At 42.2% G+C, this 22,841-nt stretch overlaps 2 protein-coding genes across 2 annotated transcripts in view; one reads left to right on the forward strand and one right to left on the reverse strand.

Moving 5' to 3' along the window:
- Window positions 1-636: 636 nt before the first annotated feature.
- On the forward strand, window positions 637-7,198 carry LOC124023364 (NACHT, LRR and PYD domains-containing protein 1 homolog). The gene is made up of 10 exons (XM_046337892.1): window positions 637-1,375; window positions 1,992-2,029; window positions 2,418-2,482; window positions 2,613-2,827; window positions 3,016-3,272; window positions 3,902-4,036; window positions 4,172-4,304; window positions 4,406-4,435; window positions 5,542-5,824; window positions 6,646-7,198. Exons 3-10 carry the CDS (start codon window positions 2,475-2,477, stop codon window positions 6,650-6,652), a joined length of 1,068 nt encoding a protein of 355 aa, XP_046193848.1. The 5' UTR covers window positions 637-1,375; window positions 1,992-2,029; window positions 2,418-2,474; the 3' UTR covers window positions 6,653-7,198.
- Window positions 7,199-15,334: 8,136 nt separating this feature from the next.
- Window positions 15,335-22,841, reverse strand: part of LOC124023362 — a 29,307-nt gene continuing 21,800 nt past the window's right edge. The window contains exons 12-19 of the mRNA XM_046337889.1: window positions 20,798-20,862; window positions 20,453-20,667; window positions 20,008-20,264; window positions 19,256-19,390; window positions 18,988-19,120; window positions 18,857-18,886; window positions 16,517-16,799; window positions 15,335-16,050 (exon numbers count right to left, since the gene is read on the reverse strand). Coding sequence (XP_046193845.1) covers window positions 16,044-16,050; window positions 16,517-16,799; window positions 18,857-18,886; window positions 18,988-19,120; window positions 19,256-19,390; window positions 20,008-20,264; window positions 20,453-20,667; window positions 20,798-20,862 — 1,125 coding nt within the window. The 3' untranslated portion in view covers window positions 15,335-16,043. The remainder of the gene's footprint in view (window positions 16,051-16,516; window positions 16,800-18,856; window positions 18,887-18,987; window positions 19,121-19,255; window positions 19,391-20,007; window positions 20,265-20,452; window positions 20,668-20,797; window positions 20,863-22,841) is intronic.

The raw sequence follows: 22,841 nt of genomic DNA on the forward strand, positions 1-22,841 counted from the left end.
AATGCTTGGGGTCATTGTCCATTTGGAAGAGCCATTTGCGACCAAGCTTTAACTTCCTGACTGATGTCTTGAGATGTTGCATCAATTTATCCACGTAATTTTCCGGCCTCATGATGCCATCTATTTTGTGAAGTGCACCATTCCCTCCTGCAGCAAAGCACCCCCACAACATGATGCTGCCACCCCCGTGCTTCACGGTCGGGATGGTGTTCTTCAGCTTGCAAGCCTCTCCCTTTTTCCTCCAAACATAACGATGATCATTATGGCCAAACAGTTCTATTTTTTGTTTAATCAGACCAGAGGACATTTCTCAAATGTATGATCTTTGTCCCCATGTGCAGTTGCAAACCGCAGTCTGGCTTTTTTATAGCGGTTTTGGAGCAGTGGCTTCTTCCTTGCTGAGCGGCCTTTCAGGTTATGTCAATATAGGACTCGTTTTACTGTGGATATAGATACTTTTGTACCTGTTTCTTCCAGCATCTTCACAAGATTCTTTGCTGTTGTTCTGGGATTGATCTGCACTTTTCACACCAAAGTACGTTCATCTCTAGGAGACAGAACGTGTTTCCTTCCTGAGCGGTATGACGCCTGGTTCCATGGTGTTTATACTTGCGTACTATTGTTTATACAGATGAACGTGGTACCTTCAGGCGTTTGGAAATTGATCCCAAGGATGAACTAGACTTGTGGAGGTCTACAATTATTTCTTTAGATTTTCTCATGATGTCAAGCGAAGAGGCCTTGAAATACATCTACAGGAAAACCTGCAATTGACTAAAATTACGTCAATTAGTCTACCAGAAGCTTCTATGACATTCTTTCCTGGAATTTTCCAAGCTTTTTAAAGGCACAGTCAACTTAGTGAATGTAAACTTCTGACCCACTGGAATTGTGATACAGTAAATTACAAGTGAAATAATCTGTCTGTTAACAGTTGTTGGAAAAATGACTTGTCATGCACAAAGTAGATGTCCTAACCGACTTGCCAAAACTATTGTTGATGGAAGCAACAATCTGCAACATTAAAGCTGAACCACCCCTGATTATTATCAGCAGTTGTAAAAAGTTGTCCACTGCAGGAAACCCTCACTGGTACCATAATTTATAGAAATATCCATTTATGCATTTACAATATACAGTTGTAGTTTGTTTAATCACGGTCAATCTGTCTGCTTTCCCAACACCAGAGACCATGGTGGAGAGAGTTGGATCAAGCCTGGACCTGAGGACACCAGAGACCATGGTGGAGAGAGTTGGATCAAGCCTGGACCTGAGGACACCAGAGACCATGGTGGAGAGAGTTGGATCAAGCCTGGACCTGAGGACACCAGAGACCATGGTGGAGAGAGTTGGATCAAGCCTGGACCTGAGAAATGTGAGTTTTAACTGATAATTGTTTATGACTCAATATAGTTTTAAAGCGTTCATTACAGTTGGTTCCCAGACAAGGAACACAATCATGATCTATTTGGTCCCAAAAAAATTAAAGGTAGAGTCAGCAATATGACGTAGATGCACAAAGTAAATTGCATGGTGGGTCAATTTTCTACAACAACTAAGAGCGTTGTAACACGATGCTAAACTTCTCAGCTGTTTTGGTCCCGTGACTACCACACTGTAAGAGAGTGAAGAGAAACCACGCACATGGTTAGATACTGTGTGTGACTGTGTGAGAGAGAAGTCAGGCATCTTGCTAATCACAATATCTGTGGTGCTGCTCGTACATCATCATTTAGCTGACTCTACCTTTAAGCTCTCATCCTAGGATCTACCAGAAATCAGGCCCCCAACATCTACAAAACATGGACCAGAACGATGTTTCCTGCTTCTACAAACATTTATTAATATAACACTAATGTCAGATTATGGTCTGCTAATGAGTGTACATTCTGAGACTGTTGCTCACTTATTCATTTTTATTACAAGTCTAATTATAAATGCATTATTCTGTGATATTGCCAGTTTTAAATAACAACTACTTTTGACTTTAGGGATTCCTCAGAGCTGTAAGAATTGTGAACATGTTGAGGTAAGTCATAATGTCAATTCTTACTTTTACTTACCTGCAGGAGTCAAGTACAGTCTCAAAGCCAGGTGTGTACTGACAAACCATTCATACTGGGATAGACAGTCCGGTGTTCTGCTTGTAGTCATGCAGTATTTTAGCTGTTGTCATATTTTGTCATTAGACAGTTTAATTGATAATTCACCAGCATTCCATGTAACATTAAATACATTAGATTAGTTACTTTGGTTAATGGTCCAGTTTCCCAGACACAGATTAAGTCTGGTCCTGGACCTTAAAGAACTTTCTATTGAAACTTCCATTGGGCATGCTTTTTAGTCCAGCACTAGACTCAATCTGTGTCCAGGAAACAGGCCCCATATGTATTACTGACATGCTTGTCCTTGTTCAGGACTCCACACACTGGCTTCAGATTGAACCCTTGACTTCCACTGTCCAGGGAGGGACAATGTTCAGGTAAAATAACTACTTTTAACATTTCATTCCACTTGCTAGTGTATTTCCCCATTACCTTTGGGAATAGTCTTCTAATCCAACCTCTCCATTTGACCATTGACCTTCTCTACCATCTTGTTGTTGCCCTCAGACACAGGACACCCAAAGGGAGTTATGAGTGCACAGTGTCTGGGCTCCGCTGGCTGTGTGAGAGAGATGTCATTCTGAAGTATCACTTCAGGAACTGGAATCCATACAGTCAACTTCTGAAAGACATGCAGTACACACAAGGTGGTCCATTGCTGGACATCACTATGGAGTTAGGTGAACTGGAGGAAGTTCATCTGCCACACGTTGTCTGTTTAGGTAAAACCACATAGAAATAGTTTTCAGAAAGACATTTCCATGTAACTGAGTTTCACTTCCTGAATTAATGAATAAACTATTCTGGGAGTTTGAGTTTACTGTGATCTGGTACTGCATATTCTTTGTCTTTTAGTTGGATGAGTAATTCAATATTTGTCGTTCTGTCTCCTTTGAATTGTGTGGTTCAGGGACCAACCCTTCCCTGAGGAATGAGATGAAGATTCTTCATGTAGAGGAACATGGAGTGTCTTTAGAGGAAGTGCATGAGGTCACCAGATTCCATGCTAAGATTCTCCATCCCAAGTTCTCACCTATCTCTGTTATACTGAGATTACTGTCTTGGAACATAGACGTCCACTGTGACGTGGTCCTCTACATGGCAGTAAAAAGGTCAACAGTCATTTCAAGGCTGTACCTGCTCCTCAGAAACTCCAGTCAGAAAGAGGTGAGCCACTATCACTGAAGTGACAACAGGATGTTGAAACCTACTGAAGGAAAGCTGATAGTTTGTTGAAAATCTCTAGATTACAAAGACAACATGCAGCTCTGTGAGAAATCTATTTCTGTCTCGTTCATTTGAAGAGCCAGTAGACGGCACTCTTCCCTCTGGTCGAAGGAGAACCCAATGCCCGGGGCAGTGAAAGGGACATTGCCCTGAGTAGGGTGCGGTCTTTCAGATGGCATGTTAAACGGGTGTCCTCTCCATGGTCACTGAAGATCCCATGGCACTTATCATAAGATGTGGGGGTGTTAACCGCGGTGTCCTGGCTAAATTCCCAATCTGGCCCTCGCAATTTCATGGCCACCTAATCATCCCCAGCTTCCAATTGGCTCATTTTCCCCCTCTGCTCTCCCTTGTAACTCTTCTCCAGGTCGTTGCTGTAAAAGAGAATCTCCTCTCAGTCAACTTACCTGGTACACCTTTAAAATAATATCCTGGTAAAATAGGGATAGTAAAACAAAAGCATACACATTTTTTGTTGTTGACAAAAATGGATTGCTCAGTGAGCTGCATGTTGTGTGAATTACGAGACTACATTGTTCTGACTGACTACTACATTGCTCATTTTGTAGGCTGTTCAGGAACGGGAGAAAAACCAGGTGTCCAAAGGATTTTCAGAATTCGTCCTGTCAAGTCCAAACGGGTCCTTAAAGCTGAACAGTTGGTTTGCGTTCAAGAATCCCCGCTCCACTTCCATCAATCCAGAGGTGTAGTTTTATCAGGCTGAGGACATGAATCTGTCATGTTGTATATGAAGAACTGGAATATCATTCTATTTCTCTCTCTTTCTCTTTCTCTCTCTGTCTGTTGTCTCAATCGTTGCACCATATGGCCTCCCACAGAAGATTCAGCTGTTACCTGCAGACACCACACCAAGCTGTTGCCAGATGATAATGGGAAACACAGGGGTTGACATTGAGATGGAGTTAATCGGGGAGGATGAGAGGACAGTATGGAAATCAGTTTTATCAAAAGGTAAGAAATAGTATACATGAACAGTATGTCAATCATCAATGTCCTTTTCTAACAGATGCTATTAAAATGTTTTATGATATTTTCTATTGTTTGTTTTTCAGATGTGTACAGCAACGACTCTCATCCAACATGTAAGTTTGTTTTTGTGGACGAGTTTTATAAAATCGGTTATAGAGCTAACGTCTCTTCAAGTTGGGATGAAGGACACTGATGAAGGTCTTCATGAGTCATGTTCAGTGGGGTGATGAAGGTCTTCATGAGTCATGTTCAGTGGGGTGATGAAGGTCGTCATGAGTCATGTTCAGTGGGGTGATGAAGGTCGTCATGAGTCATGTTCAGTGGGGTGATGAAGGTCTTCATGAGTCATGTTCAGTGGGGTGATGAAGGTCTTCATGAGTCATGTTCAGTGGGGTGATGAAGGTCGTCATGAGTCATGTTCAGTGGGGTGATGAAGGTCTTCATGAGTCATGTTCAGTGGGGTGATGAAGGTCGTCATGAGTCATGTTCAGTGAGGTGATCTATTGTTAAGTGACTGTCCCACTGGATGTCATAAGGTGAATGCACCAATTTGTAAGTCGCTCTGGATAAGAGCGTCTGCTAAATGACTTAAATGTAATGTTAAATGTGATGAAGGTCTTCATGAGTCGTGTTCAGTGGGGCGATGAAGGTAAAATGATATAAATACTTACAAAGGCACTGTATATGAGGCCTTGTCTTTGTAGAAAGTTGAATCTGTGCTTGAAATGCGATACTAGACTGAGGGACTTTCCAGATGTTGTATGTATGGGGGACAGGTCCAATTTGACATTACAGAGTATTTTCAGTCGACTGTTGACAAAACATTACAATTGAATCCATCTTAATCCCACCATGTAACACAATAGAGAAATCCAAGGGGTATGAACACTTTTGCAAGGCTCTGTATGTTATGTTGAATAGACAATCAGCCAGGGTAGGCGTCAATTCCAAATCAGTCAATTCAGGAAGTAAACTGAAATTCCAATTCATTAACTGGAAAAGGGCATCTACTTTTTACTCTCAGTGACTTCTCAATAACCCGAATAGGAATTTCATTTTTATTTTTTGACTGACTTCAATTGGAATTGCCTACAACCCTGGAGTCGGCTCTATTCAAGAAATGCCTATCAGAGGAATGGTAACTGGAGAGACTGCAAGATGTAGAAACAGCTGCTGTTAACCCTAAAACCATATTAATTTACCCCCCCCCCCACCTCAGCATTAATACTCCTTGGGATTCCTGCTGAGGAGTTTCTGAAGAAACACAGGGCTGTACTCATTCAGGGAGTCAAAAACACAATGCCAATAGCAGATGATCTGTCATCAAAGAGCATGATTGGTGATGAAGAGTACTCCAGAATAAAAGCTGAAACAACTGAACAGGAGCGAATGAGAGAACTACTGAACGCAGTCCTCCCTAAAGGACCAGAAGTGACGGGAGCTTGTCTAAAAGCTCTCATTGAACATGAACACCATCTTGTTAAGTACTTGAGTGAATCTAGGTAAGACCGGTTTCTTTTCTCCCTCCCTTGAATAAGTGGAATGATTAAATATAGGTCAAATAAAAACATAGCTACCAGGATCAGAGAGTCTTTTTCAGAATGGAACCATGTTTTTGTGTTGCTGCCTGTAATAAATGTGTCTTATCATAGGACCATCATCACATCATTACCTCAGGTGTATCATAGGACCATCATCACATCATTATCTCAGGTGTATCATAGGACCATCATCACATCATTACCTCAGGTGTATCATAGGACCATCATCACATCATTACCTCAGGTGTATCATAGGACCATCATCACATCATTATCTCAGGTGTATCATAGGACCATCATCTCATCATTACCTCAGGTGTATCATAGGACCATCATCACATCATTACCCCAGGTGTATCATAGGACCATCATCACATCATTATCTCAGGTGTATCATAGGACCATCATCACATCATTATCTCAGGTGTATCATAGGACCATCATCACATCATTATCTCAGGTGTATCATAGGACCATCATCACATCATTACCTCAGGTGTATCATAGGACCATCATCACATCATTATCTCAGGTGTATCATAGGACCATCATCACATCATTACCTCAGGTGTATCATAGGACCATCATCACATCATTATCTCAGGTGTATCATAGGACCATCATCACATCATTATCTCAGGTGTATCATAGGACCATCATCACATCATTACCCCAGGTGTATCATAGGACCATCATCACATTATCTCAGGTGTATCTCACTCCTCCTTCTTCTCCATACTTTTTGATCTCCCTCTTCCCTTCTCCTCCATCCTTTCTTGTAGCACCTAATCTGAAGATGCCATGGCCTGTCTCCTAGTCTGTGGACGAAGACACTTCTTCACCTAATCTGAAGATGCTGAGGCCTGTCTCCTAGTCTGTGGACGAAGACACTTCTTCACCTAATCTGAAGATGCTGAGGCCTGTCTCCTAGTCTGTGGACGAAGACACTTCTTCACCTAATCTAAAGACGCTGAGGCCTGTCTCCTAGTCTGTGGACAAAGACACTTAAATGAGTTTAAGGGAAATGTTTGTTTGTGCTATTCTTTTAACAAATGTCTGTGTTTTATTCATGTGCGGTTCTGTAAACTAATTTGTGTGTTCATGCAAGTGGCTGACTGTGCAAATCCTCACTATCAGTAGCTGTAATTTGGTAGTAAGCCCAGATTATGTTTTAAGAATGAGATATCTCAGTTTCAAGGTCTCAGTTTAGAGAGAAGAAGACTGGTGAGGTGTTGGTCTGTCAAATGTTATGAACCAGTATTGGTCGGTCACATGAATGGAACAAAACGGTAATGATTAATGAATAAATGATAAATATAGTAAATATAATTGATACATTTCTTTGTTTTAATTGCCAAAACCAATTTCGCACTCGTTTCTAATTCATTAATGATGTGTAAGTTCATTAATTATGCATGAAGTAGATCGAGACCAGTCTTAAAAGCCAGGTAAGAGCATTTAATTCCAGAGAGTACTGACCCAAAATACAAAGAACATTACATTTTAAAGAAAGGGAACATAAAATGACGTCATCAGTTTCACACCCTCTTCCATCCTTACAATAGGTAGTATTCAGTCCTAGAGATAGTTTTACTCCCCTCATAAAACTACATTCCAACCTGTCTAAAAGATATACTTCTCTCCACTAATGGAATCCAACCAAAACATTCTTATCTGTATGAAAAGCTATCTCATCCCTACCCCTTAAACTTTCCAAGAGGCACAGACAATTAATTCGTTCTGCTTACATTTTCAGTAACAGCTTAACCAAAAACTCATACTTTTCATATCATAATAATAATAGTATTAGAATAAATGGTTCTAATCAATAATGTATACATAATTAATCATTTCAACTATAATTTCCTCTAACAATCCTCTACATCTAGTTTTATTTAATCATAAAAAATCTAAGTATAAACGAACTTAACTAACCTTTTTATAGAGGTTTATCAGATTATCATATGAGTAGACACACACATAATCAACAAATTAACATTATTATAAATGTTTATCCAACTCTCCACATATCATTAATCAAATCTAACCTTAACTCCAACTGTTTTTAAACCTACATCAGAATCATAACTCTTCCTTCTGGATTTTCGCCACGACCTTCATTAAAATAACAGTTTAATCATGGAAACAAATTACAATCTAATTCCCCTTCATCTCAACACTAGCCTCATCAAACATAAATTCCCCACAAATGACAGATCCGGATTCGTCCACTTCCTCTGTAGACATGCCTTCAGTCCTCCACAGGTCAGAACCTGGAATCGGCCCATAACGCACCATCTGTAGTGTCATTGATCTCTCCAGAGTCCTGGAAACAAGGCCTCGCACACAGGGAATTAGACAACAGCCGCATAAATTTAAAACAGTCATGCATGGTGGATGCCGCCCATAACACAGTGATTATAACATTTTTCCATTTTCCAAACGTACTATCAAACCAATTAGTCAGGGAAGTATTCACCCCAGAGTTTTCTGCCAACCCGTGAGCCAGGGTGGTCAAACCAGCTGAGGCTTCGGGCACTGATTCGTCCGGAGCTGTGCTACCCGGGATGTAAGACTTGGTCCTGATTACCACGCCCACTTCCCCCTTTTATCTAATGCAATTCTATTCTGTCAGGTCTTCCAGCTGGTTGCTTCAGTCTGTTCTACAAAACCTTTAATAACACTTCTGGTAACTATAATTCATCCAGTCTACATTCTTATTTGAGAGTAGACCACCAGAAAATGCTTGACTCCAATCCTGCTAATATCTGATTTCTTGCCTTGAACTCATCCGGCACTCCTCGTGGAACCCCAATGTTATCAATATATACTCTGCCGTCAAAAGACCCAGATGGAGCTTCTCTTCTCTCTCGTTTGTCTAACTTCATGTCTTGGTGTTGTATGAGTGTAAAAGGAATTCCTAACCAGTCCAATCAGTCGGCAATACTGGCCACAAACTCATTCCCCCGCACAACCACCAGATGTCGCCCTGGCCCACTTCAACATATTGAAATCCCCAGAGTTCAACCAGCCTGTCAAATCAGACATAGTCTCGTCAGTGGTAATATTCTCTGTCCTATTGCGAGTACTAACTTCCCCACGTATTTCCCATGTGTACTGTATCTGGCCAAACAGTAATATTCACCTCTCGTCACGGTAAAGGGAGGAAGTCTTGATTTAAGGGGAACCTGGGGATATAAATAGTGCAAATCAATACAACTGTCATTATCTGGCATTCCTGCTTTCATGAACAGCTTTACCATACCGACCCACACTCCTCTACCCAGAACCGTACTAGGGTGTCGACCAAGACCTGGTCATCACAACCCTTGATCCTTTTCATTTCTTATTTAAAGAGTTAAGCGTATCTTTATGCAATCAAAAACTCTCATCTTCACTCTACTCTACCTTCTTCCATACTGTGGTTAGAGACTCCATTTTGGTCTACATAAAACTCCATTGGGAGATCCTTCCCAACCTCTACTTTAACTTCCTGTCTACCCAAATCTAGGGATCTCTTATGCTTATTCTGGAACAAAATCCTCATCGTCTAAACCATGGGTCAAATTACCACTCTCCGCATATCTAGTAGGACGTGCTGTATCAGGAATATGTCACCCACGATAAGGCAGCTCAGACGAACAGCTTCCATTTGAAGCCCCACCCTTTCCCTGAGAACACATCACTTAGCAAGAGCCAGACACATCTTCACTTCTATGAACAAAAATAGGGGTGACAGGACAGGGAGGGTTACTTCATTCGAGAGATGGCCCCCGGAATTCTATTAATTCCAGTTCTCCTCTCAAACACTGTTATTGTTCTGACAGTGAAAATTGTATCTTACCCTCCCGCAGTGCGATATGAATCCGGGTGACCCACAGGACTGGATTGAGTGTCTTCACCTGTAGTTCACCTGTAGTGCATAAACTCTTGGACATACAGGTTTGGTTAATAAAACAGTTTCTTATTCGTCAAACCAATTAGCTAAAAAAAAATATTAGTTAATTATCCCGTAGGTCACATCCTATTCTAAAACACTATTTACCCATCCCCCCTTTTGTTACCTGGCTCTGCCCAGGTAACAACCTTGCCTTATTCTTACACAATGACTTAGGTAAGATTTTAGTGAATTATCCTTATGTCTGACATTTTCATTTAGGAGTGTCCCTTTCATTTTCCACATGTCCAATTCTCACTTTTGTCTCCACTCAGTAACTGTTTATCTACACACTATGTTATCTTTGCTCGTCCTGGCTCCCCTTCTAAAACTTCTCTGCTCTCCAACCTTCAAGGTCTCTGCAGTGCGGGGGAGGGCTCTTCTGCCTGTCTGTGGCTGTTTTTCACATTCCCAAATTTGAACTACATGCTTCACTGTTTGGCTTTCTAAACTCATGCATTTTCAATAATCCTAAATCATCATAGATGTCCTATTTTCCTGTTAAATATAATACTATTTAAAAACTTATAATCTAATAAATGCTAACCATATTAAAAATCCTTCCTACACTAACAAGCCCTCTCCTTGGGGACCCTCAGTATTCTATCTGACAATAACATGGATTTAATATGTGTTGCAAAGTGTGGAATAAAACTTTGGTCATGGAAAACAGAGTAAAGCAGAACAAAGCATTCTTATCACCCATCTGGTCCTCTCAGCTACTCCTATCCTGCACCAGGTGGGCACCATGCCACACCTCACAACAGGGAGAACAAACATACATGGGTCATCCTCAGTCAGTCTCATCCTCCCCTGAAAGCATGCTTCACCTCAGCATCTCCAACTGGAGCATCAAGCAAAGGCATCATGCCTGAAGCCTTCACCACATCTGTAACAGTCTTCTTAAAACACGGTATGATGCAAGCAGCACAACACATCAATAACAAAAATACAAGAATTATAGGGTCAGAAATCCAGTAACCACCATACCAGTGTACTTACCAAACCAGGCTCCCAACCAAGAGGACAGTCAGACTCCTCCACCCCAGCAGATAGTGCATCAAGCCCATTAAGGCCCTTATATATACTACCATCTGGACTGGTGTTATTAGGGATATACATACAACATTGTTCACCGAACATCTTGCAGACGCCCCCCTGACTAGCAAGAAGCATATCCCAAGCAAGTCTATTCTGTATAATACAGCCACAAATTGTCCCTACCATCAAAACCAGTCTCCATGCCTAATTGATCAATAGCTGAATAGTCTAACATTAATTACCCGAATGGGATTTTTAACACAGTGGTGGCAGGTTTGGTCCAGGGGTGGTAGAGGAGTGTGTCTGGCCCTGGTTCGTCTGGGACCTCTGGTTTTGGCAGTACCTTAATAGAAAACACACCCATCGTGTCTGTCCCGGTCCTTTGTAGTCCGGGGGTGTAAGTGCCTGCATCAGAGAGCTTAATAGTTTTGATGGTTAGTAGGATTTCATCACCTTTACAAAGTTCAACAGTGCTCCTAGGTTTCCCCCATATCATGGAAAACCTATCCACCTTTGTGGGATCCCCTATGCCATAAGGATATCCTCTTCTCCAATCCCAGAACTGTCCCAAGTTGGTTATCATGTAATCTTCCCCTATTTATTCTCAATGATAAATATGACTTTCTCTCTGTTACAATACCAAATCACTAATAGCCCATTCAAAAAACTTCACAGCTAATGTTATAAGACAGAATCCTGAACCACTTTCTCATTTGCGGTTCAAACCGTAATTCTAAGCCCTCAACCAAAACTGCTTCATTTCTAATGAATTTACCTTAAAACTAGTAACTCAATATGACCCCATTCATTATACAAATGACTCTCCCCTGAGGCTGATCAGACCTCAGAAGCCAGTCATGATAAGGTCAAAAGGCCATACCATATTAGACATAAAGATCCCTTTATCTGTCACGCCTTGGTCATTGTATTTTGTGTTTTTGTTATATGTTTGGGTAGGCCAGGGTGTGACATGGGTTTATATGTTGTATTCGTATTGGGGTTTGTATTATTTGGGATTGCGGCTGATTAGGGGTGTGTCTAGTTAGGCTTGGCTGCCTGAGGCGATTCTCAATCAGAGTCAGGTGCTTGTCGTTGTCTCTGATTGAGAACCGTATTTAGACAGCCTGACTTTCGCTGTGTATTTTGTGGGTGCTTGTACCTGTCTCTGTGTAGTAGTCACCAGATAGGCTGTAATTAGTTTCACGTTTCGTTTGTTGTTTTCGTATTTCAGTTATTTCATGTACCGTCTTATCATTCATTAAAGTCATGAGTAACCTACACGCTGCATTTCGGTCCGACTCTCTTCTTACAACAGACGAACGTCGTTACATTATCTTTACAATAGAAATAGTCACCTGTATAATTCAAACCCATAAAAAACATCTCATAAGGTTCCATATGTGAGCGTGCCTCTTTAAAATACCCTTGCACTAAAACAAATCGTTCTAACAGTTGTTTTATATATACGTTTATGGATGCTCTCTCCCCCACTCTCCCCAAAATTATAATCCCAGGAGGCCTCTAAAAGTGAGACCCCACACCCCTAACTATCATTCACTAATGCTACCTCGAATCAGAAACTCAATAAGTGAACTATAACTAAAACCTAATGATAATTCCCCTTTGACTCAAATCATTAATCATAAGTTTTAAACATCGTCTACGGATATGTTTACTTAAATTACCATACTACCTTTAGATACAATTAACCCGATAACATTATTATTCAATGCATTACTTTTTCTCTCTGCCGCAAATGTCGTACATTTCACAGTGTAAGGAATCTGTAATTTAATCCCCAATATTTAATAAATATGCATTCGCATTCCCTCATGGCTCCTTTAATTTACTTACTTTTGGGTAACTCCCATCCGTCCCGGAACAAAGAGTTCTACCTAAACCCGCCAGAACACACTGTTCAACTAAGTTAAATCAACCCCTAAAATTGACCATAACCAGTAAACAAATTAACAAAACACTTTTATATCAACTTCTGAAAAGTTACTCGAAACCTCGATCCACACACTAACAGCCATACGATTTGCTCCGTTATCCCCAGTGACAAATGTGCCTCGCTAGTGACGTCATCATCAAGCGCTCAACCTGCCAATTCGTAGCTACTTCAAATGAATAGGTCAATTACGATCTAAAAATCAATTTTAGTTAAAACGCCTCGGGCGGGAACCGAACCGTGGATTACCGTTGGTGAGACTGTTGCGCTCGCCACTATACTACCAGCGCTATGAATTTGACCGAGACTCTCCACAAATATACCAATTTTTACAGTTATCTGTATTTGTTACTCATACATCTAGACAACAGAAAATAGCCCCAATTTAACTCCCAAAGTTTTCCCTCAGTTAGAATTCTCGTTTTCTGCGCGTCTCTTTCTCTTTTTTGCTTCCGAAAGCCAAACTCCGGCTGTGTATAACCCCTGTTTATTCTGCTTTTTCACATTATTACCACATTCCTTATGTATCTGTTTTATAAGGGATTCTAGCTTTTCTACATTTAGACGGCCATCAAAATCGTATTTTTTTTTCTCCATCTTAGACAGAAATCGATGTTTCTCTTGTCTTTCTGTGCCATGTAACGCTCATCTCCCGTTAGTTCTGGGGCTTCTTTCGAGGCATTTCTCCCCATTCTTAATCCTTACCGTTACTAGTAGCAATGTCTTTAAACACTTATCTATGCCTTTCTATATAATTTTAAATTCTATGTGCGTGCAGTTCTATAAATTTGTAATTTACCGTGACTTAGTTACTTCTAGTTACTATTCTGTCTGCCTATGTGTGTGTTCCTTTAAAAATAATCAGTATGTATTTTCCATCCTGTGAACCGCGTCTATAGAAGACTTTTGATCGGACATCACATTTCACCCATAGGATATTCCTTTTGGGACTTTCAATCGTTAATGTCTCGAATCTCACTACTCTAGACTAATCACTTATCATTTGATATTAATTTATTTCAGCATTGTACAGGTTCATTTATTCTGTTTGCCTAGAATTACCCTGCCTTCTCACCAAGCCTAATTTATCCTCACCTGTTTTAACATATCTATCTGCTACTTTCCACAGTCAGCTTCCCATATACAGATAGACTATTAGGTAAAAACTTTATTTAGGTATGTTTATTGAATTATTGGCCATCCTATTTGTACGGAACAATCGTCCTAATTCTCCAATGCGTACTATATCACTCCTTAATAATCCTTCTGGCTTGCAAGACCAGGCTTTATTAAGCTCTAGTTTATTTGATGGTAGCGCACCTTACCTCAGGTCAATTTCGGACCTGCTTCCTTTTTATCGATATCCTGGTTAATACCCCCGGTAGAAACCCATTTTATTTGTTCAGAATATTCAAGCACCTATTATTGATAAAATTCAACTCCTTCATAACATTTTAATCAATAAATATCCTAAATAATCCCTCCCAAATTCGAGATTAAAAGCTACTCTAACTGCTGCCGACTGGGATAAGCATTGTTCGTTTGAATCTAGTCACCCTCTCTGTCCTCTGTGATAATACGCAGGCCTGTTTCAATTTTAACCTCAATTCAGAGGTCAGGTCTTTAGTAAAACGAGTCAAAAACTCGTCCGTGCACGATTTTCAGCGTATTACCTTCAGATAACAGGTAGATATTTAGATCCGGCACCTCGAAGGAGCAAATTGATAGAGGAATTCTAAATTCCTTTATGTTTTAATTGCCAAAACCAATTTCACACTCGTTTCTAATTCATTAATGATGTGTAAGTTCATTAATTATGCATGAAGTAGATCGAGACCAGTCTTAAAAGCCAGGTAAGAGCATTTAATTCCAGAGAGTACTGACCCAAAATACAAAGAACATTACATTTTAAAAGTCAGGTAAGAGCGTTTAATTCCAGAGAGTACTCCATGCTTACACACATTTCCACAGGTTATAAACTGAAAATGACGTCAGCATTTTCCAAACGTTCCATTTCACAAGCAGAGGGCCCTCGCGTTATCAGCACGAAGTCAAGGCCAGTCAGCATAAATCAACATTCTCGACAATCTGGAGATGGCCCGTTCCCACCACCTGGAGATTTGTACAACTGAATGAACTAAGGAACAGACCTTCATTGTTACTAAACTCCTGACTACATTATATACAATTGGGAAAGGGAACAAGAGAGAAAATTCACATGGACAGTACATTATAGCATTTGGACTAGTCAGTTCTGATTGGAATGTATACATAATTAGTCATTTCAACCATAATTTCCTCTATCACCCGGCCATCCAGAGTTCATCTGGCCAGTCAATTTTGCATTTCTGCAGGAGTTTTAAGCATGTCAAATTCGTGATGGTATACGCCCATTGAAACATATTGCATATGGACAGGCATGCACCTGGTGTATGGAACCCTTTAGGGGGGAGTAAGGAGTCTATAGTAGGGTAGGGAGCACCCCCACCCGTGACCATCCAATAGGGGTGCCCCTGGTCATGTTGGACGTTTTTTTATTGTTAAAAAACAACCGAGTCCCACTTCTCCCTCATCATACATGACAAATAGACCATCTAGGTTGATTCATGGCTTAACATAGTGCTATATATCGTTTGGGCAGTATAAATGCCATTTGGACATGATTCACTGACTTTTGCATTTGGAAACAGACTTCTTATGATCGTACATGGCAAATGGACATAACATCCTGATTTGGCAGTTTCAATGATTTCATATTGCATTTGGACATTTCTTATGACATTTGGCAATGGTTCACTGACTTTTGACTTCGACTTTTGACTTCCTATGAAATCATATTGCAAATGGACAAAACATATGCCTTATGGACAAGTAAAACATTTTTTTATTTTTTTATGACAATAAAATATGACAAAAGTATGTTCATACAGTTCTTATACATGTATAATTGACAAAACGGTCCATAAAGCTCTTTTTTAGGGGGGTGGTACATCAACATTTGACTCTTGGGTCTTGACTTGATGTGCATTTGCCATATGAAAATCTACGGTGGAGCGCGCTCGCCATCTTTTGGATTTTGCTGTTATGACACTTGACATTTGACCTATGACATTTGCCATAAGCTTTGAATGAAATGGCCGATATTTGAGTGGTATTGGACACCGTCCATATGTTTCGTACAGTGCCAATATGTTTCCATTCATTTTTGTCCTTTTCAGGGGGGGCGGGAGACAGGCCTCAGCATCTTCAGATTAGGTGCTACAAGACAGAGGATGGAGGAGAAGGGAAGAGAGAGATCAGAAAGTATGGAGAAGAAGGAGGAGTGAGATACACCTGAGATAATGATGTGATGATGGTCCTATGATACACCTGAGATAATGATGTGATGATGGTCCTATGATACACCTGAGGTAATGTGATGATGATGGCCCTATGATACACCTGAGATAATGATGTGATAATGGCCCTATGATACACCTGAGATAATGATGTGATGATGGTCCTATGATACACCTGAGATAATGATGTGATGATGGTCCTATGATACACCTGAGGTAATGATGTGATGATGGTCCTATGATAAGACACATTTATTACAGGCAGCAACACAAAAACATGGTTCCATTCTGAAAAAGACTCTCTGATCCTGGTAGCTATGTTTTTATTTGACCTATATTTAATCATTCCACTTATTCAAGGGAGGGAGAAAAGAAACCGGTCTTACCTAGATTCACTCAAGTACTTAACAAGATGGTGTTCATGTTCAATGAGAGCTTTTAGACAAGCTCCCGTCACTTCTGGTCCTTTAGGGAGGACTGCGTTCAGTAGTTCTCTCATTCGCTCCTGTTCAGTTGTTTCAGCTTTTATTCTGGAGTACTCTTCATCACCAATCATGCTCTTTGACAACAGATTATCTGCTATTGGCATTGGGTTTTTGACTCCCTGAATGAGTACAGCCCTGTGTTTCTTCAGAAACTCCTCAGCAGGAATCCCAAGGAGTATTAATGCTGAAGGGGGGGTCAATTAAATTAATATGGTTTTAGGTTTAACAGCAGCTGTTTCTACATCTTGCAGTCTCTCCAGTTACCATTCCTCTGATAGGCATTTCTTGAATAGAGCCGACTCCAGGGTTGTAGGCAATTCCAATTGAAGTCAGTCAAAAAATAAAAATGAAATTCCTATTCGGTTTATTGAGAAGTCACTGAGAGTAAAAAGTAGATGCCCTTTTCCAGTTAATGAATTGGAATTTCAGTTTACTTCCTGAATTGACTGATTTGGAATTGACGCCTACCCTGGCTGATTGTCTATTCAACATAACATACAGACACTTGCAAAAGTGTTCATACCCCTTGGATTTCTCTATTGTGTTACATGGTGGGATTAAGATGGATTCAATTGTAATGTTTTGTCAACAGTCGACTGAAAATACTCTGTAATGTCAAATTGGACCTGTCCCCCATACATACAACATCTGGAAAGTCCCTCAGTCTAGTATCGCATTTCAAGCACAGATTCAACTTTCTACAAAGACAAGGCCTCATATACAGTGCCTTTGTAAGTATTTATATCATTACACCTTCATCGCCCCACTGAACACGACTCATGAAGACCTTCATCACATTTAACATTACATTTAAGTCATTTAGCAGACGCTCTTATCCAGAGCGACTTACAAATTGGTGCATTCACCTTATGACATCCAGTGGGACAGTCACTTAACAATAGATCACCTCACTGAACATGACTCATGAAGACCTTCATCACCCCACTGAACATGACTCATGAAGACCTTCATCACCCCACTGAACATGACTCATGAAGACCTTCATCACCCCACTGAACATGACTCATGAAGACCTTCATCACCCCACTGAACATGACTCATGAAGACCTTCATCACCCCACTGAACATGACTCATGAAGACCTTCATCACCCCACTGAACATGACTCATGAAGACCTTCATCACCCCACTGAACATGACTCATGAAGACCTTCATCACCCCACTGAACATGACTCATGAAGACCTTCATCACCCCACTGAACATGACTCATGAAGACCTTCATCACCCCACTGAACATGACTCATGAAGACCTTCATCACCCCACTGAACACGACTCATGAAGACCTTCATCACCCCACTGAACATGACTCATGAAGACCTTCATCACCCCACTGAACATGACTCATGAAGACCTTCATCACCCCACTGAACATGACTCATGAAGACCTTCATCACCCCACTGAACATGACTCATGAAGACCTTCATCACCCCACTGAACACGACTCATGAAGATCTTCATCACCCCACTGAACATGACTCATGAAGACCTTCATCACCCCACTGAACATGACTCATGACGACCTTCATCACCTCACTTAACACGACTCATGAAGATCTTCATCACCCCACTGAACATGACTCATGAAGACCTTCATCACCCCACTGAGCATGACTCATGAAGACCTTCATCACCCCACTGAACATGACTCATGAAGACCTTCATCGCCCCACTGAACATGACTCATGAAGACCTTCATCACCCCACTGAACATGACTCATGACGACCTTCATCACCCCACTGAACATGACTCATGACGACCTTCATCACCCCACTGAACATGACTCATGACGACCTTCATCACCTCACTGAACATGACTCATGAAGACCTTCATCGCCCCACTGAACATGACTCATGACGACCTTCATCACCTCACTGAACATGACTCATGAAGACCTTCATCGCCCCACTGAACATGACTCATGACGACCTTCATCACCCCACTGAACATGACTCATGAAGACCTTCATCACCCCACTGAACATGACTCATGAAGACCTTCATCGCCCCACTGAACATGACTCATGAAGACCTTCATCGCCCCACTGAACATGACTCATGACGACCTTCATCACCCCACTGAACATGACTCATGAAGACCTTCATCACCTCACTTAACACGACTCATGAAGACCTTCATCAGTGTCCTTCATCCCAACTTGAAGAGACGTTAGCTCTATAACCGATTTTATAAAACTCGTCCACAAAAACAAACTTACATGTTGGATGAGAGTCGTTGCTGTACACATCTGAAAAACAAACAATAGAAAATATCATAAAACATTTTAATAGCATCTGTTAGAAAAAGACATTGATGATTGACATACTGTTCATGTATACTATTTCTTACCTTTTGATAAAACTGATTTCCATACTGTCCTCTCATCCTCCCCGATTAACTCCATCTCAATGTCAACCCCTGTGTTTCCCATTATCATCTGGCAACAGCTTGGTGTGGTGTCTGCAGGTAACAGCTGAATCTTCTGTGGGAGGCCATATGGTGCAACGATTGAGACAACAGACAGAGAGAGAAAGAGAAAGAGAGAGAAATAGAATGATATTCCAGTTCTTCATATACAACATGACAGATTCATGTCCTCAGCCTGATAAAACTACACCTCTGGATTGATGGAAGTGGAGCGGGGATTCTTGAACGCAAACCAACTGTTCAGCTTTAAGGACCCGTTTGGACTTGACAGGACGAATTCTGAAAATCCTTTGGACACCTGGTTTTTCTCCCGTTCCTGAACAGCCTACAAAATGAGCAATGTAGTAGTCAGTCAGAACAATGTAGTCTCGTAATTCACACAACATGCAGCTCACTGAGCAACCAATTTTTGTCAACAACAAAAAATGTGTATGCTTTTGTTTTACGATCCCTATTTTACCAGGATATTATTTTAAATGTGTACCAGGTAAGTTGACTGAGAAGAGATTGTCTTTTACAGGAACGACCTGGAGAAGAGTTACAGGGGAGAGGAGAGGGGGAAAACGAGCCAATTGGAAGCTGGGGATGATTAGGTAGCCATGATGGTATGAGGGCCAGATTGGGAATTTAGCCAGGACACCGGGGTTAACACCACTACTCTCCATGGGATCTTCAGTGACCATGGAGAGGCCACCCGTTTAACATGCCATCTGAAAGACAGCACCCTACTCAGGGCAATGTCCCCTTCACGACCCCGGGCTTTGAGTTCTCCTTCGACCAGAGGGAAGAGTGCCGTCTACTGGCTCTTCAAATGAACGAGACAGAAATAGATTTCTCACAGAGCTGCATGTTGTCTTTGTAATCTAGAGATTTTCAACAATCTATCAGCTTTCCTTCAGTAGGTTTCAACATCCTGTTGTCACTTCAGTGATAGTGGCTCACCTCTTTCTGACTGGAGTTTCTGAGGAGCAGGTACAGCCTTGAAATGACTGTTGACCTTTTTACTGCCATGTAGAGGACCACATCACAGTGGACATCTTTCTTACGAGACAGTGATTTCCATATAACAGAGATAGGTGAGAACTTGGGATGAAGAATCTTAGCATGGAATCTGGTGACCTCATGCACTTCCTCTAAAGACACTCCATGTTCCTCTGCATGAAGAATCTTCATCTCATTCCTCAGGGAAGGGTTGGGTCCTGAACCACACAATACAAAGGAGAAAGAACGACAAATATTGAATTACTCATCCAACTAAAACACAAAGAATATGAGGTACCAGATCACAGTAATCTCAAACTCCCAGAATAGTTCATTCATTAATTCAGGAAGTGAAACTCAGTTACATGGAAATGTCTTTCTGAATACTATTTCTATATGGTTTTACCTAAACAGACACAGTGTGGCAGATGAACTTCCTCCAGTTCACCTAACTCCATAGTGATGTCCAGCAATGGACCACCTTGTGTGTACTGCATGTCTTTCATAAGTTGAGTGTAGGGTTCCCAGTTCCTGAAGTGATACTTCAGAATGACATCTCTCTCACACAGCCAGCGGAGCCCAGACACTGTGCACTCATAACTCCCTTTGGGTGTCCTGTGTCTGAGGGCAACAACAAGATGGTAGAGAAGGTCAATGGTCAAATGGAGAGGTTGGATTAGAAGACTATTCCCAAAGGTAATGCGGAAATACACTAGCAGGTGGAATGAAATGTTAAAAGTAGTTATTTTACCTGAACATTTTCACTCCCTGGACAGTGGAAGTCAAGGGTTCAATCTGAAGCCAGTGCGTGGAGTCCTGAACAAGGACAAGCATGTCAGTAATACATATGGGGCCTGATTCCTGGACACAGATTGAGTCTAGTGCTGGACTGAAACGCATGCTCAATGGAAGTTTCTATAGAAAGTTCTTTAAGGTCCAGGACTAGACTTAATCTGTGTCTGGGAAACTGGCCCATTAACGAAAGTAACAAATCTAAATGTCACAACTTCCGCCGAAGTTGGCTCTCCTGCCTCTCCTGCCGATTTGGCTATCGCCTTCAGTAAAAAGAAGGCGACCCAATTACCACCTCATCGTCGAGAGGACTGTGTGATAAACCTTCTGGAGAACGCTGCACTTCCTAGGAGTCACGTGTATCCATTGTCCCAGGAGGAGACGGTAGCGATGGAAACATGAAATATGTTGCTGAATCGCTGGGACAGGGGTACATTCGGCCCTCCGCATCACCCGTCTCCTCAAGCTTCTTTTTTTGTGAAGAAGAAGGATGGAGGTCTGCGTCCGTGCATTGATTATAGAGGTCTAAATTCCATCACAGTGGGGTATAGTTACCCACTACCTCTCATCGCTACGGCGGTGGAATCATTTCACGGGGCGCGCTTTTTCACAAAACTGGACCTGAGGAGCGCGTATAATCTGGTGCGTATCCAGGGAGGAGATGAGTGGAAAACCACATTTAGTACTACATCTGGTCATTATGAGTACCGCGTCATGCCATACGGGTTGAAGAATGCTCCAGCAGTCTTCCAATCCTTCGTAGATGAGATTCTCAGTGACCTGCTCGGGCAGGGAGTGGTAGTGTACATCGATGACATCTTGATCTATTCTGCCACACGCGCGGCGCATGTGTCTCTGGTGCGTAAGGTACTTGGGCGACTGCTGGAGCATGACCTGTATTGCAAGGCGGAGAAATGTGAGTTTTTCAAACAGTCCGTTTCCTTCCTGGGGTATCGTATTTCCCCCTCCGGGGTGGTGATGGAGGATGACCGCGTTACAGCCGTGCGTAATTGGCCGACTCCGACCACGGTGAAAGAGGTGCAGCGGTTTTTGGGGTTTGCCAATTACTACCGGAGGTTTATCCGGGGTTTTGGTCAGGTGGCTGCTCCCATCACCTCACTGCTGAAGGGAGGACCGGTGCGCTTGCGCTGGTCAGCAGAGGCGGGCAGAGCCTTCAGTCGTTTGAAGGAGCTGTTCACCAATGCGCCCGTGTTGGCACATCCGGACCCCTCTTTAGCGTTCATAGTGGAGGTGGATGCGTCCGAGGCTGGGGTCGGAGCCGTGCTGTCCCAACGCTCGGGCGTGCCACCCAAGCTTCGCCCGTGTGCTTTCTTTTCGAGCAAGCTCAGCCCAGCGGAGCAAAATTATGATGTGGGGGACCGGGAGTTGTTAGCTGTAGTCAAGGCTCTGAAGGTGTGGAGACATTGGCTTCAGGGGGCTAAACACCCTTTTCTCATCTGGACTGACCATCGTAATCTCGAGTATATCCAGGCAGCGAAGAGACTAAATCCACGTCAGGCTAGATGGGCCATGTTTTTTACCAGGTTCCGGTTTACCCTCTCATACCGGCCAGGCTCCCAAAACACCAAAGCCGACACGCTGTCCCGCCTCTATGATACCGAGGAGTGGTCCGTTGAGCCAACTCCCATCATTTCACCGTCATGTCTCATGGCACCGGTGGTATGGGAGGTGGACGCGGAGATAGAGGAGGCCTCACGGTCAGAGCCGGCCCCCCCTAACTGTCCAGTGGGGACTCAGTACGTGCCGAGGGGGGTCTGGGACAAGCTGATCCGGTGGGCTCATACTCTCCCCTCCTCGGGTCACCCTGGCATCGAGAGGACAGTGCGGAGTCTGAGAGGGAGATACTGGTGGCCCACGCTGGCTAAAGACGTGAGATTTTATGTCTCCTCCTGCTCAGTGTGTGCTCAGAGCAAGGCTCCTCGGCACCTGCCTAGAGGGAAATTACAACCCCTCCCCGTTCCACAACGGCCGTGGACACACAT

The sequence above is a fragment of the Oncorhynchus gorbuscha genome, unplaced genomic scaffold (genome assembly GCF_021184085.1).
Source record: "Oncorhynchus gorbuscha isolate QuinsamMale2020 ecotype Even-year unplaced genomic scaffold, OgorEven_v1.0 Un_scaffold_1612, whole genome shotgun sequence".
Taxonomy (NCBI): Eukaryota; Metazoa; Chordata; class Actinopteri; order Salmoniformes; family Salmonidae; genus Oncorhynchus; species Oncorhynchus gorbuscha.